Source organism: Atractosteus spatula, chromosome 27 (genome assembly GCF_055471065.1).
Source record: "Atractosteus spatula isolate fAtrSpa1 chromosome 27, fAtrSpa1.hap1, whole genome shotgun sequence".
Lineage (NCBI taxonomy): Eukaryota > Metazoa > Chordata > Actinopteri > Semionotiformes > Lepisosteidae > Atractosteus > Atractosteus spatula.
The window spans coordinates 3,409,348-3,426,199 of record NC_142732.1 but is presented as its reverse complement, the minus strand read 5'-3'; the positions used below and the strand labels follow the sequence as shown (position 1 = coordinate 3,426,199).

The following is a 16,852-nucleotide window of genomic DNA, read 5'->3' as shown; positions in this document are numbered from 1 at the left end:
TTGCCCACGTGAACCTGGTATCACATTAACCATCAGGTGCGAATATATAACCCTATGGAATAGCATAGCATCCTACACTCTACAGGGTGGTCTATCTGAATGGCTTTAGGTGATGCCTTTTAACAACCTTCATTCAGGAGCCTTTAAAATGTGCCAGACTCATGTTTATGCGATTACGACCTTATCATGCCAAGGCAGGGAGCCAGCGCTGTCGTATTTTGAATGCATACTGTGGTGTCAATCTGAAATGGCTAATACACTGTGTCAGCAGCACAGGATTTGCTTATTGAAAAAAATGAAGTCTGATTACTTCTATTCCTGCTAGTGACATCCTGATTTGTTAGACACCTCCAGCATTTGCAGCACAGCGCTAATCAGACGCAGTATTTTTAAAATGCACAGTATGCATTGAGCAAAAATGGTGAAGCTTAGAAACTTTTTTCAAGACACAGAATGGAAAATATTCATGCTTACTCAATAGCAAGACAGCATGAAGCACATTCAAGTGGGTAATGTCAAAGATGAGCACAGAGTAAATTTCAAGGAATAAGCTTCTAAACCGCTTTTTTTCCCCTACTGTATGTCTTTTGAAGTCCAAAAAGTGGTGTTGTGCACATTTAAAGACTGTTAGCCCCTGATATTAAACACTGTGGCATTTATAAAACATTATGCACCTGCTGGGCTGCGCGGCTGTAGAGCATCTGCTGGCTGATCTAGCAGACAGCACGTGGCAGACTGCATTCTTCACTTAGCGGCTTGAGGTATGCTAACCTGTGCAAGACATCTCAATTTGGTCATCCTTTAGCGTATTCATCACAATTGATTCTCTTACAGGTCTAGAGGAGCTTTGACTTGCTTACTCTGGCCCATTGGTGTTGCTCATATCCATGTGCTAGAGCACGCACAGACATTCAGTCCAGAGGAAAGAGCGCTAATGAATTTGCAAACATTGCAGCCATAGGAAAGCTAGAAAGGCTGCTGATACTTATTACCCCAAAGACGGTGCCTGTGTATTGTGTAGTGGATGTTTTGATTTTGGAATAGGAGACAACAAAAGTGAACAGAAAAAACAACAACAGATGAGACAGCTTAATGGAGCTCAGGAAACCAGTTGTGAGTTGGATCCCAAAAACTGGGCACTTCGAGGCCTGTTCTCAACATTACATTTTAATCTTGCTGAGCTCCACATGAAAGGTGCCATAGGTAACCTTTTACATTTATAGTTATCGCACATTTGTTATGCATGTTCTTTTAAGGTCACCACATCTGCATGAACAAGTTTGCCAGAATCAAACTGAGAATGAGCCTCAAACAAATGCAGGTAAAAGCATTCATCCTAACTAAGCACCAGGGGCTTTCTAATGAGGTAGAGTGAGCAAAAGACATGCCTCTTCTCCATTCAGCATTAACTCTCCCTCTCTTAGAAGGCAATGCGGATCTTGAAGTATGTCAAAACATGAATGGGCTCTGGGCAGGAGTGCACTGGAGAGGAACTTGTAGGTATTTCATTATTCTCCACATATAGAACCATAGCTGTGCCTGTCCATGCCACAATAAGTGGGTATATAATAAAAAGGAGGGCAGTATGGTGGCACAGTGCTTAACATTGGCGTCTCACTGTGCTGGGGCCTTGAGATCCATTCCTGGGGTGCTATCTGCATTAATTTTGTATGCCACCCCCTGTGTTCATGTTGGTTTCCTCCAGGTAATTCCAGTTTCCTCCCACAGTCCAAAGGTATGTTGGTAGGCAAAGCAAACTGGCTCCGTGAGTGTGTGCACATCTGTGTCTGCCCTGTGATGGGCTGGCGTCTCATCCAGAGTGTATCCTGCTTGCGCCTACAGCTTTTCGGGTTGGGTTCCATCTCCTCTGCAACCCTGATTTGGATAAAGTGTCTATTAAAATGGATGGATGGCTAATAAAAAAGGCTATTCTAAATTGTAAGGAAAGAAAAGCTCTAAATATGGCTTTGTGAAAGATTCAATCCCCTGCTTTTTCATTTTAGCTTTGCAGAAAATATTTCTTCCCCCCACTTATTAATCATGCCTAACCAAACGGCCATAACAAATAATTTATTTGTCAAACTACCACAATCTGGAATTAAAGGTGTGACATGTAGTTATCTGTAATTACGCCTTGCTTATCGGCAGTGTGACTAAAAGACACAATGTGTTCTGAAAAAGGCCATACTCTGAAATTCTTTAGACTACCAGAACAGCATCAGTCAAAACCATAATCAAAAGATACATTTCCTAACAATAGAACTCAGATCGCAGTTATTAGGTCTGAACACCATTTTACAGCACAAATCTAGAACAGACAAGCCAAACAAGCAATTTATTTTGCCGATTATCTTCAAAATGACTTTAAATGGATTTCTCAGAATTGCAGAAAAAAACCTGAGGTCTTAAGATATTGTCCTACAAAGGAAGCATATCCCACTAAAAACAACAGACGTTTCCTCCTACTATACTGAATTGAGTCATTATCCTTCAACTAGCAATGCTGGCTATCAAATCATATACGAAAGAGCAGAAAAAAACAGACAACTTCAAGTGATTTTGTATACTGGGATATAGAAGGAAAAGATAACCGGAAACATCAAATAAATAAAATAGCAAATATCTGGTTATTACATTTTTTATTGCATACCCATGCAATGAGGGATGATTTGGAAAGTCTGGGATGAGTAAGGGCAGAGAGCTTCCTCTGGCCAGCCCACAACCAGGTGACTCGCATTTGGATGTGCTGCAAGCTCAGCAACAACACACAGGAGATTGAAGGGCTGACTGGAGAAGAAGAAGCATGCGTCGTTCCAACATCATGAACAGCCTACTGGTGCCTGGGTACTTACAGAGGCTACAGTATCGCTGGGAGCCAAATGCGCACTGGCTGACTGATCTAAAATGTACGACTGGCTGCGCTGGGCCAGTATCAGATGGATGCTACCAGTCATAGCCAGCTAGTGTCATGACTTTGGCCTGACCTTGTAACATCTGGGTCCTAAAACGAGCACTTTACTGGGTTAAGCCACACTAAGGGAGCTAAAATATCTTTGTAGTTCAGGTGGGTATCTGCGTCAGCATGCATAGGCTGCAAAGGAACAAGTAATAGGTTTATTCCATGCTGAAAAAAAGAAGAAAGAAAACACAACGTTTCGGCCGTGGAGCCTTGAAGAAGGCTCCACGGCCGAAACGTTGCGTTTTCTTTCTTCTTTTTTTCAGCATGGAATAAACCTATTACTTGTTCCTAAAATATCTTTGTATTTGTATTATCTGTTTATAAGGCATCATACCAGAACCTCAAACCGTATCCAAATGCTTTGCTCGGTGTTGGACACAGGCCAAATTGCAGCAATTAGCGAGTTGGTTTGCAATTACCTTTCAAATTGAAATGCAGCTTGTAATAATCACTATTAATTGATTGAATTTGTAATAAAATGCGGACAAGGCATCTCCATTTATATTTGATGAGTGCTGCGCCCCTGGCTAAAATGTCAGGCTTGTTTTTATGAAGCATGTCTTTGAATGGATTATAATCATGGAGGCAGCTAATTAAAAGGAAGACTCCTGAAAATGTACAATAGTAAATTTCATTTGTGCATGCATCAGCAGGCTTCTGCTCTAGCAACCCCACTACACTATAGTTCAGTTGTTGAGAAGTGAAAAATTACTTCATGGCTGTGCTCCAGCCTTTATATAAAATAATGGCTTCTGAGACCAATAACTGGTGACTTACTGTACCATACTTCGGCAAACTGGGACATTAGTTGCATTAGAGGGTTAACAGTACCAGCATCAGACAGACACGAAAAGCCCGACAGTGTGAGAAGAGATCATTGAGGCATCATTGTCCTCACCAAACAATAAGTTTTTGTCAGCTTTTAAATGACAATCATGTGCATGCATTGAGAAATACAACACAACTGCATTCTTTGTAACATTTTTAAACCAAAAACTCTTGTGATTTGTTTTTAATTAAATAAAAATTAGGTTCAGTTCAGTGCTAGTATGCTTGTCTTCCCGACACCCAAACACATCATCATATTCTGGACAGTCTACGTGTATTATAGACAATATTTCTGTGCACCGGAGAGCTTCCAAATTGACAAAATATGCAGCATGTTTTACGCAGCATGACACTGTTTTCCATTCATACAGTTTCACTCCATACTCTGGCTTTCCAGCACTTCAACAACACACTATCTCTGTGCACTTCTTTAGAGTTTAAAATAAGTGAGAGAACCATTAGCAATGGACCATCTGAAGCTGCTTTCATTATTATTCCCTCAAACTACCTCTATGGTTTCCATAGCTACCACAGTGAATTGTGGGACACTTAGCCAACCTAAGTCAGACATGGACTTTGTTTTGACCATCAGGAATGACGTTTGTGAACAATGTGACATGGACACAGTACTCCAAAAGAAACCACTAGGCGGTAACCCACATTTTGCTATATTTAACCAGAGACAGCTATATTTCCTCAAATATAATACATTCAACTCTTTTTGTTCTGATTTTGGGGAAAAATACAAATGCTACACTGATCCAACATCTCAGCTGACTCTGGAAAAAGCAAATGAAGGTTGCAGATACATTCCTTAGTGGGTTATGCATTTGTGATTCACTGTTTTCTGCTTCAACTGTTATTTGCAAAGCAAACCAATTAATGCTCATTAACCCGAACAGTTACTCATGAAGTCTGCCAAGCACAGCCACCCTGCGACTCCCTTCCCTCTGTGTGCTGGAGATAAATATGAGTAATGGCTTCAGCCTGGCGTGCAGACCCAAGTCACAAACATGAAATTATCGGTTTATTCTTGGCAACTAAATTGTTTGAAAAACTTAGAGGAAGATGCCGCGTTAGAGTACGAGCAAGGAACACACACTGCTCAATCCCACGCTGGAAAGTAACAAAGGAAAGAAAAATAATGTTTCTTGTGTAACCTACAGTAGGAGCCTGAATTCCCCACACACACCTAAAAACATTTCTGCATCTGAAACTTTACTCTTCTTCTTTTTACTTTCCAGGATGGATTTATGGTCTATAAAATCATGCTACTCACCACAGTGCCCATTTACATACTAAAAATACATCAGCAGTAGATGTACTAAAAGCACAGTTATTTTTAATGTGATATTGACAGCCAGAAAGGGAAAAAGTGTGTTGCAAGCTGCCTCAGACTGGCCCCCTCTGTTCAAAACCTGGTATTCACAGAGCTGTTAATAGGATAGTAACAGGATGAAACTTTGCTCAAAGCTGTCAGAAATGCAAACAAAATGAGATATATTTTATTAATGAGCAGAACACGGTTTTTATAGTAATTAAAGATTTCTGTGGATTAAAGTAGAACATTTTTCTTGGTTCTGCAATTTCCATAAGAACAAGGATTCCCTTTTATAGCAACTGTCTTTCCCACCAGCTTGAAGACTTTGTCAGCTTGCAATCCTGCTTTGCACTACCAGATATCTAATTTAGAAAAATACCAACTAATCACAGATGTGCTCTTCAGGGTGAATTATGCTGTGTGGCATAATCAAATCGTTTCCATGAGACTACTATTTTAGATAACAACACAATGGAATACAAACCATGCCAAAAATGAGCAAAGATCTTGGCACCTCATTATGCAACGGTGCTGTTAGATCTTCACGTTTTAAACTTACAGGCACTCCTTTCCAATTGATTTCAGTAAATCCTAATTGGAATCCATAATTATCTTGAGTACCCATATTAATTAGGGAAATCTATGATTTTTGGTCTCCTTTCCTCTTGCATAACAAGGAGCCACCATTTGCCTGGAAACTCACATCAATTACAGTTATTAATAATGGTGTCGTGGGAAAGGAAAACCGGACAGCCTTTAGGATGACCTAACCTAATAAGAGATAATTAAATACTTTGTTAATGAGAACATACAATTGTACTCCTATCTCTAGTAGCTGCAGTCCTCATTTGCAATGGCCCCTACACTGAACACAGCAATGTGAGTAAGGCTGTAGAGCAGGGGATCCCAGACCTAGTCCTGCTGGATTACATTCCTTCCCACCTGCAGTACATAGCTGAAGCCTTACTTGAGAGGAAGGAAGTTAAGAAGTTGCGTCAATTGAATATTTGCATTTTGTTTCTAGTCACAAGTTTGGGATTTTATTTCACTACGAATACAATGGTCAGGGTGGAGCGGTGGCTCTCTCAGGGTCTGCCCCTGTGGCTGGAAGGTTGCCAGTTCGTATCCCGCAGCCGGCAGAGGAATCTGAATTCTTCAGCATCTAGTGTTACTTTTTTTTTTACAAAAAAAAGTTAAAAAGGCAAAGGTCAAAAATAAATCGGGTTCAAAAGGAAAGTAGTTTTCTGGCAAAACTGTACAATGCTGTTAAACATGAAAAAGGAATGTACAGTATGGATCTACAGAACAGCTTATAACAGTATCAAAAGAATTGGGTCCAGTGACTGAGGACGTTTTCAGAATGTTATCTCACACCTCTAGTAATCATGCTGGATGGAAAATTAATTATCATGCTTAAAGCAGGAAATAATTTAAAAAACTTTCACGACGACAGAAAACCACGGCAGCGAGACTCGCAGGAGATTCAGATAAAATTCAAATATTCGGAAAATGTTCAAAACCAAGAGACCATGGCTAATACCTGGAAGCACCGTTTCTCATACTTCCATCTTTAAAAAGATTTCAGACGCGTCTTCAGATGTTTTGATATTTTTTTCTACCCTCCATCGCCTGCTGTGCACTCCTCGACAGGCAGCAATGCTTCTCTGCCTGATCTGCCCCTGCATCCTGACAAGCGTTTTCAAGTTTCGTCTGAGTCACTGCCTTTCATTTCAAATGAGCAGCCCAGAGAAAAGGGTGTGGGGGACTAGTCATAGTTGCTAAAGAGTTTGAACACTGATCTCTTTTTTTTGTGTCAGTAGATTTCTGCTATACAAATGGGTGGGCTTGGAAGGCTGGAGCAGACAGTGATGCTGGCTAAGGATGAGTGAACCTTTCACTCATCTATGACAAGGTGACACACTGTGAGCAAAGTGATAGCGAAAGACATGAAACAGCTGTGCACTTCAAAAGTGGAGCCATTTCTGGCACGCTTCACTAACCTTTCAGAAGTGTTCAGCTACCTGTTCAAGAGTTATCGGAAATGTTTTCTACTTCACGTCAAATATGACGTGCTATTACAGCAATCAGCACAGCTGCAACGATAGCAATGGCTGCTTGACTTCAGCAAAGCTGAGATCGTTTCCTCAAGAACAGCTCAAGCTAACCCTCAGCCACAGTGGGTGTGAGATAATTCACCTTGCTGTGTGCAAATCCTTGCTTATTACTGGGGCCTAATTTAGAGGAATCCTAGCAATAAGCAAGTGTGCAATGACCTATTACATCTGAACTCACTCTCATTATTAACACAGCGAGGCAGCCATCAGTCTAAATGAATTCTAGACGGTTAAAGGGATGTTTGTCTTCATGCCAAAATGTAATGACTGAATTTATTAAGTAGGTTTTGTGGAATCCACAAGGGAAGAAAGCAAAAGGAGAATTTTCAACTTCCTCAAGGTTAAATTACCCTAATAACGATGCTTTTTCCTCCTTTGAGGTGATTTTTTTTTTTAAAAAGTCAATAATTTCTCCTGCCAACATCCTCTTTCCCCAAGAAAGCAGAAATAAATACGTTTGGATATGATCTCAGGTCAAAGCTGTATCCCCCGTTCCTTCAGGGTCTTGTTAAACACGTCTGTCAGATTCAAATCCAGATTTCAGTGGCCTGAATCTGCCTCATTTTGGGCAGATTTCATCAATTAAAACAAACAGTAAGCTAATAATAAAGCCTGAGTTTAAATATTACTTTAGTTAAATCTCTCTATATAGTAAATATATAGTTTCTACATTATATTTGGAGTATAAACTATATTAATAAAAGTTAGATTTAAAAATAAAAATAAAATAATAAAAGAATATATTATGCAATAAGAAAGTCATCTTTCTTGGTCGCTCATCTCAGAAATATGCCCACAAAGGACTTGATTTTATTAAAAACAATGCAGAGGATTCTCTGTCAACAGGCCCCCTTTAAAATGACGTCTAAGGTGCAAAATATTTTTACTGGTATTGGGCTACTATTATTTTTTACCTGTTCAATCCACATTATTTGGTTGTTTTTCAGTTACATGCATTGCTTAACAGTCACTTTAAGTTATCTCAGCAGAAAAACATCAAATAGTGTGTATTTTTGTGGGCCTCTGCTCAGTTGCAGCCCAGTCTCTGATAAATAATTAAAAGGCGCCCTGTGGAATGTTTTTTTAAGAAGAAAGACACAGTGACCCAGATATGCCAAATAATAAACATGGGAAATATATTCTTCAGATCCGGCTAAAACATCAGCTCCTAATGCACCCTAATCTGAAGCATGGCAAGAACTGCAGCAAACAGGAGAGCTTGGTTCATCAACATAAGACATACATCCACTGAAAACAAAAAATAAATATTCCAAAAAGAGATCCCAACTCACAAGTAGGAAACATTAACATCCCAACTTACATTAAGAAAATGACTGAAATAATATACTTACTGAATTAACCATTATTAATTGACTTTTAGACCCGATACACAACTAAGAGACTAAATCCCATGCATAGAATATCCAGTGAACATAATAAATGAAGGCATTGATTTCTATACTGAAACAAAGATGCAAGATGCTTTTCTGCTCTTTTCACAAACAAAGTCAGGGTCTCTAACTCACAATAACCTATTTATATCAAACAAACACATGGCTATTCATAGGCTAGAACTGCTGTGTCATTTGCTAGGCATCCTTCTCTTTGCTAACGCTGGTTGAATTTGACAGCCTCCCTGAAGCTGACACTCGCTACTCGAATACATTCCAAGAGGATATCCGATTTTTGTGAACCGATCTTTGCTTAATTTAAATTTTTCATTTTAAACCCAGGAGGAGGTCTAATTGTATGATGTAATGTCCCGTTAACGAGTTGCTTGTTAACTGGTCTTGCAATCATGTTAGATGAAAGAATACACAGAAAGTGGGCACAATCCTCCCATTTTATTCCTTCAGCTAGCTTTTGATGAAAATTCAGAGCTAAGGATTAGAGTTTCAAGAAACATTTTACCCAGTGAATAGTGAAAAACTCAATATAATGAGCCAGAGAGGGTTTTGCAATATTCATAAAGGCATGGGCAGATGGAGACAGGTGAGGGAGACCATTATTTCCTAAGAATTATTAATAACGGGCTTAAATAACTGTGCTTATATGGAAGCACACCTGACTGCAATAGTAAAAGCGGGCTCTCTGCTGTCCTTGTTCACCTTGATAATCTCAGGGAGCGCACAGGCGTGCCAGCAGGGGGCGTGGGGGTGAACAGCTTGCTGGGATTAAGGGTAAAGGGACAGGGAACTGGCAGACACTCTTCAGTCAGTAATCCCCCTCCTCCCATCCCCCGCCACAGGCTGCGGCCAGCAGCTCCGCTGGGAATCCCCGGACAGACCTTCCTTGCCGTCGCTGCCACTGTGACTGGAATACCAACGGCCAGGGAAAGTGACACCGCAACGGAACGGGTGTGTGTGTGGCGGGAGCAGCAGAGGACAGCGGCCAATGATCACCTTCCATGGCACTGAGCAAGAGCAAGCCCACACCCCGGAGCAAATGCGGTTGTGAGCACTACAAAACCGAATCGCCCCTTTTTACATTGCTTTTACAGCTCAGGGCATCATTAAGAGCTTCGCAATGGCAGCAAAGGGCCTGGATTAAATCGTCACTTGATGACCTCTTCCGATCTTAAAACGCAAATGCAGTACTCAGTTGGTCGCCTTTTGCTGCAGCTCAATGTAAACCTGTCAGCAAGCACTGGGTTTATAACCTCCAGCTGGAGAACAAGATGAGTTCTTCCACTTACTCCTGACCCAGGTATAAGCACCAGCAAGAAATCAGAGGCTGTCAAGTCCTATTCTGTGCAAGCCCTCGCTTGGGTTGAAGAAACCTTTTCGAGTAAATATTGAACGTGATGAATAGGCAATAATGCACCAGCCAGTCTTTAACTCTAATTACTTACAAAGTCAGAACAGAAGGTTATGCCAATCAAGGGAATAAATATCATGATGCTAGAGACATGCATAGCATCATGTTGGGAAGTCTTTAGAAATAACCAGAGCACTAGAGCTCCACCTGTGTGCTCTAGTTATTCTGTATCTTTCCATATCACAGTGTAAGACCAGTGTAGGGCAACCTCTTCATCTTGAGTTTCTGTCATGTACACAACAGGGGAGTGATAGTACACCTCCCTTTTGGGGGGAATTAAATTCTTTCAGGGAGAGCAGAAGGTCCTGGTCCCGGTCATGCCAGAAGAGTTTTTTGTGGGGGAGGATGGGTTCCCCTTATCCAATAAGAGGCAGGAGAGATCCTGAAGTCAAATCATGCCCTGGAAGCCAGCCGAAATCACAGAGCAAAAAAGCAGGAACTGACAGGCTCTGCCTCATTCACCACAAATTAATTAAATCTGTTGCTAATTCTCCACTCTAGTTGTATCATTTCATGCTACAAAGAATATTTAGTTTTATGTTCAGCGTGTAATAGCTAGAGCACTATTATAAACCTTTGGATACACTGTACTTCACCAAGTGTGAGGCACAGCTAGCTGTAACGTTCCAAAGAGCATAACTTTGTCAAAAAGAAATCTGGCGAGATTTAAACATAAGAACATTTGCAGGACTAACCTCAGGCTCCCTGCATCTATCATATAATGTCTTTAATACCATTATATTAAAATACATGACAAACCTAACAGTGGAATAGCGGATTACATGTGTTAAATCTGCCGAACATTCAATAGCTAGATGGAAAACAACAGCTTACCAGTGTTACCAAAAATGACCAGAATTTTAAAAATCAGCATTTGCACATTTATCCACCATTCCTTTTGGTATTGCAGCCGACAAACGGCAGCATGTTCCAGAGGCAAACTAGATCATTAAAGCTCTGCTGCATAACTGAAATAACAGGGGATCTTGGCAAACAAGACGAAATACTTAGTGTCCCACACAGAGGCTGCCGGCCCCCACACCTTCATTAGGGAGGCAGCCGGTTTAATGAACTTCCCAAAATCAATCTCTTGGTTCCACAGCCCGACTCACTCGAGCACTCGAGTACGTTTCCTCTAGTGCCTCACTTATCTCCCACCCCAACCTGCTAAAATTACAAGAGCTCCCTGAGGGATGTGGCCCTGGAATCTGGCAGGAGACCTGCAGACACAGCATGTTTTTCACAGAAATTGGCTTTAAAACCAACAGCTTCCACTTCTTCGCAATCATGAGCCCAGGAGTCAGGGCGACGCGGCTTGCACACGAGGGTGCCTCTTCAATTGCCCTCACCTTTAACATGAAATTAATACTTAAGGGCACAATTACAGCTGCAGTTTGTTTTATCCCTTAATCAGTAATGCTTTTAGGGCCGCAAATGACATTTATAAATACTTTTAAATCAAACCTATTTATAAAGTATTAATAGATTGACAATGACACCTAAGCTCTGCTGTAGGATGTTGGTAACAAAACCCTAATCCTCCCTATAGCCTAAACTATAATGTTATAAATATCTTACATTATCAATTGTTAGCACTAGGGATATGTAAATTACTTCTAACATCATTAATAACATCCTACTAGACTATTTACAGACAGTTATTAATGGCGAACTAAACTGCTGAGTTCTTTATTTTCTTTGGGACACAAATGAAATATTAAAACTATAATAAATCTATTCATTCCTAGTTTGCACTACAACACTGAACCATAGAACAGTGCTGAATGACCTCAAAACAAATTAGCATCTCCATACAGACACAGAATGGTAAATGACATTATTTACTTTGCCTTGACCCAAAATGGTTATTGGTTGGAACTGGCTTACTGTCAAGCAGGAAAAGACCTGAAAAGATATGGGGTTGTGCATTAGACAACACTTGCTCAGCCCTCCACAGTGTCCAGTATTGGACTTAGTCACCTTTGGGTTCCTAGTAGACAATCGTCCTCAGCTGAGAGAGGTACAGTAGTAAATAAACAAATGACTATAAAGTAAAACAAAACGCACCAGTAAATTTACCCCGTATCTCAAATTGACATTCCAGCATGATGACCAGAGACACTATGCTGCAGGAGGTAGGCTTACTCGGTCATGTGAGATGCCTTACCATGCTGTCCTGGCTAGAGTATAATCAGTCCAATCTACATTTCCCCCTTGATTGACCAGTTGGCTGCTTTGAGTCATCCAGGTGGGTGCTGTGCTATGGTGGAAGATGTCTGTAAAAATGAGATTTGTTGTTTCATCACTTTAAGCACAGCTGATGGGTCCAAAACACCCCCTCCTCCCAGCAGCAAAGTCGGGGAGTCAAATGAGAAGTAAGCCAAAAACCAAGATGACTGCAGCTGCACTCGTTTCTAAATTGTACATTTTTGGAACGATTTCTTCCCAACGTAACAGCTGAAGAGGAAAAATGGGCTCGTAATCAGTCGAAGGGCAAACCATATGTTCAGAAGCTCAGCTGTGAAGGGATTCTGTCTGAGCCCACAGTTTCTAAATAAAGGCTAAACAGCTGTATTTGGCCTTCTCAGGCAATGTCTACATTACTAGTTGTGTCTGACAGCCTAATCTGTCTAGCAAACAAAGTTGCAATAACACATGAATTTCTCATTGCCAAATAAAAGGAGATGTCATTATTTAATCAACCAAACCTAAATCGTGACAATTAAGAGCCACTTAATAAACATGTTCACAGATAAAGATGAAGAAAATAAATTTTTCAATGTTTTGCAATTTTTAAAAAACACATTTTGTGAGGCGTTACACAAGAGTGAAACACAAAACAATGCGTTGATACATTTTCTTCACACAGACCATCTCCTTCATATCTAAAAGGACAAATAATGAACAAAAACAGATCACCCTGCAGAAGCCTTTAGTGCTGGTAAAGACGTAATGATGTCTTAAAAAGAAATCTGCACCGCAGGCACCTCGAAGCAGTTAGCCATTTACAGAGATCTAAACCGGAATTTATTACACTGCACATTAAGATGGCACACTCCATAAGACCAAGTCGCCCCGTCAGCACACTGTGCTTTACTGCTGCATGTGTTTATAATCATGGATTTCACACTACAAGCTGTTTGCTCCCCCAGTATACAGTATAATGGGCCATAATGGCCACAGGGTATTATGACCAAAAGAACAATCCTAGATTTCTAGCTTGCAAGTATCCACACGCAAATTCCCCTGGGATACACACTCCCTTTCGTCCTACCCAGCTGCTGTGCAGTACACAGCTCAGAAATGAAGCTATTTAACACGTCTGTGATCACATTAAAATCCCTCGTTGGCTCTTCATTAAAATGATAATAGACAAAACCATGCGGCACCAGGAGCCCACAGAAGCAACACATGGGGCTTTGAGACGGCCCTGTGTGCACATGTGCACAGTACAGGACAGAACAAAAATGACAAAAAAAAAAACAGGTTACTGCACAAATAGGTTTCGTTCAATTCAATGCTGCCTCTCACAGCTCCCAACAAAATTCTTTTTTCCATTAAACACAATTTAAAAGAACCATACGCAACAAAGACTTAGTCTTATCTGGAAAATAATGTAGTGTTGTTTGTGTGAGGGGTTCCCCACTGGGGCATGTTTTACTTCAAACATGCTCATTTTTAGTGTTCTAGACACAAAAGGTTTATACATATTTTATAACTTAGGGGGAAATAGTTCAATTTTGAATATAAATGGTTTAAACTGTTGAGTGACTGAAGACAAGAAGTACCAGCAAAATTGAAAATCACAGACGCGATACAAAACAATTCTCTATAAAGCCACTTTCCCAAGCAACTCTCTGTTATAATTCTCTCTTCTACGGAACATCTACAAAACTATTTCATACTATTCTTTCCAAGAGCTTTAATACCTGGGAAGCCTTTTCTCCTTTCTATAACAAAAGGTCCATGTTGTGAATAGATTGTCATTTTTTATTTCCCCTTCCATACAGGCAAAAAATAACATGGCCACTCTCTCAACTCTTCAGCTCAATGGGATTGACCCAGACATTCATGTCAAAACACTCTGATGAGTCTCAGTGGGTGAGCTTATGCATGTAAGAGATGCACTTATTCATAATGTCAGCTGAATGTGATGGCACAGAAACAGAAAATAGACTGCTGGCTTGCTTGTGTACAGAAACCATCTCTAGTTCTGCAGAACAGCTCTTTTAACTCTCCATTTGCAGAAAACGTCTCTTACAAATCCCTTCATTTTGGGAAATGAAGCTGTGCTAACCACTACATTACTGTGCTGTGCCAAAAATTAAATTAAAAACCTGCTCCGAGCTCTCTTTCAGTAAGAAACTGCAAGGACTGACAAAGTGAACTGGAAAATTTGTATATGGTACCATGAATGAGCATTAAGTCACTCACCTTGCGTTTCTGGGTCAATGCAATAAAGAGAAAGGGTCAACTAAGATCGCCAAATGTCAAGACACAACAGGTGGACCTCACAAATTAAACATCATTGCGACCAATTGCAAAGAAAGGACTGCAAGAACTGCGTTCTAACCCTCTGCATTAACCTCAGCTGTTAAAAACAGCTTGAAGCTCCCATGATAACACAGAATATTTACTAAACTATCATATTGAAATCTGGGTGCTACACAAAACAAACATTCTACATATGTAAAGACACCACAGATCCAAAACTGCTAGCTCTCTAATCTAGTACACCTGACGGCAATGTTGGAAGAATTAAAGCCTTTAGTAAAGTGAAAAAGTGTTAAATTAAGCTTTCTGAATAACAGAAATAATATAGACATCTTCCAAAACATCACCTACTTTATACAGCCAAAAGTACCATTTAATTTTACATCCTATAAACAGCTAGCAATATCAGAAAATCTCATTGAATATTGGAACCACATGTCTACTTATCACTGTGCCTGTAGTACTCTGAATGTTGCTCTGTGGCAATTGTAATTAAACAATTAAAACTTGTTTTATCAGCTTGATTTCACAAATATGGAAAGAATTTCTTACAAACATGGAAGACATTTATTGATCTACCATACATACAGTAACTAATTCAATGAGGCCCGGGAAAGTACCACTTCATTCAGCATGAATACTGGAACAATCCGAGTGAAATATGTTGCTCAAGGGTACAACAGCAGCGTCCCATATGGGATCTGACCCCACAACATACCAGTCATTCAGTGTCCTGATCACAACTCCACACTGTTGCCTCAACCAAAGACTCAGGATGACATAGGCTTGGAGCATTTAAAAAAATAGCAAAATCTAGACCACAGACAAGGTAGGGAAGCCACTTACCAGAGTGTCCATATTGGGAAGGGCACTTTGAGATAGGGATGACCTCTCAAAAGCAGTAGACTCTGTGGAGGACTGGCGCTGGAGAGACATCTGCTTTTCTCCAAATGATATCCGTGAACATACGGATGCTGAGGACTGGGAATTAGACAGGCTGTTTGGAGAGCTTCCTGTGACAGGAGTGGAACAGCAAACAGCTTTATCTAGTTCCATCCTTTGAGGAAGGCTCCAGGACTCCCGTCTTGCCATCTTGTCAGCCCCAGGAGAGAAATCCTTGCTCCTCGCCCTTCTGGGCAGCGAACGGGAACGATAATTATGCATCGACTCCTCAGCAGGCCTCGCGTGTCCCTGAAGCCAGCCAAGGGACCTCTGTCTGCTGGTCTTGTCCTCCTCAGCCACCCAACTGTGGACCTCAAGCAAGTGCCTGAGGAAGAGGTTCTTCTCCAAATCCAGCTCCACTCGGAGACGTCGGATGAGGGCGGCCTGCTCTCCGTCCGTCTCCCATCGCAGTTTCTGAAGGAGCTGCTCTAGCTTGTGGTAGGTGTCCCTGTTGCTCAGGCAGGCGGGCTCACTGGGGGCTCTCTTGCTCGCCAGCCTGCAGGAGCTGCACTTGCCGATCAGTTCTTCTGCCAGCTGGCGTTGCAGATCCCGGGCGTGCCTGACGGCCGTCTCCCGCTCCTTCTCCAGGTAGACTCCGATCGTCCGCAGCTCCTCGTCTTTGCTGCGCAGCAGCTGCCGGATCTCCACCTCCCTCTCCTTGGCCAGGGCTTCCTTCAGCTTCTGCAGCTCCAGCTCTTTCTGCTGCTCATGCCTGGAGGTCAACTCCTCCACGACTCTCCCGTGCTCCTTCTGTGCTTTGGCCCTCAGGCGCTGGAGCTCGGAGGCGAACCTCCTGTGCGCCTGCCTGCTCTTGCTCCTTTCGACTTCGAGGGCGGCCTTTAGCTTCTCGATCTCCTGCCCACGCTCCCCGCGGAGCCAACAGGTGCCTTTCTTCGACGAGAGAAGAAGACCGTTACTCCTGTCCTTGCCCATTGCGTTGATCGCAGCTTTCTTACAGCAAAGCAGGGACAGAGGGGAGGTCAGCTCAGTTCAGGGGACAGCATGCAAAACTGGCGGACAGCCGACGAGGGCTCATGCAGGAGATTTTGGGAAGGGGGGGATTGCAAGCTGCATGCATTCATCAAAGGGAGACTGAAAAGGCAAATGGTGGAGTTAGCAGGTATAGATAAAAATCAGAAATAAAGTTAAAAGATGTGATCTCAAACTGGCAATTTTGGCTAGCCAATCTCAATCGGGTTTTGGGATGGGTGCTACACATCAATTCTCAATTTACAAAATTAGGTTTTAAGCCCTAAACTTTTGCAGTAAGACTGAAATATAGAAATAGAAAGGTCTTTATGCCTCTATCAGACCTTGGATGAAAGTTGGGTCAGTTATATATTATATATCTTTCCTTTAAGTGTCATCTATAAAAAG

The 16,852-nt window shown here is 41.4% G+C and overlaps 1 protein-coding gene across 1 annotated transcript in view; it reads right to left on the bottom strand.

The window, feature by feature from the left end:
- The window catches only part of tspoap1 (TSPO associated protein 1), a 96,440-nt gene extending 80,032 nt beyond the window's left edge, over nucleotides 1-16,408 (bottom strand). The window contains exon 1 of the mRNA XM_088906819.1: nucleotides 15,380-16,408. Coding sequence (XP_088762945.1) covers nucleotides 15,380-16,408 — 1,029 coding nt within the window. The remainder of the gene's footprint in view (nucleotides 1-15,379) is intronic.
- Nucleotides 16,409-16,852: the final 444 nt, after the last annotated feature.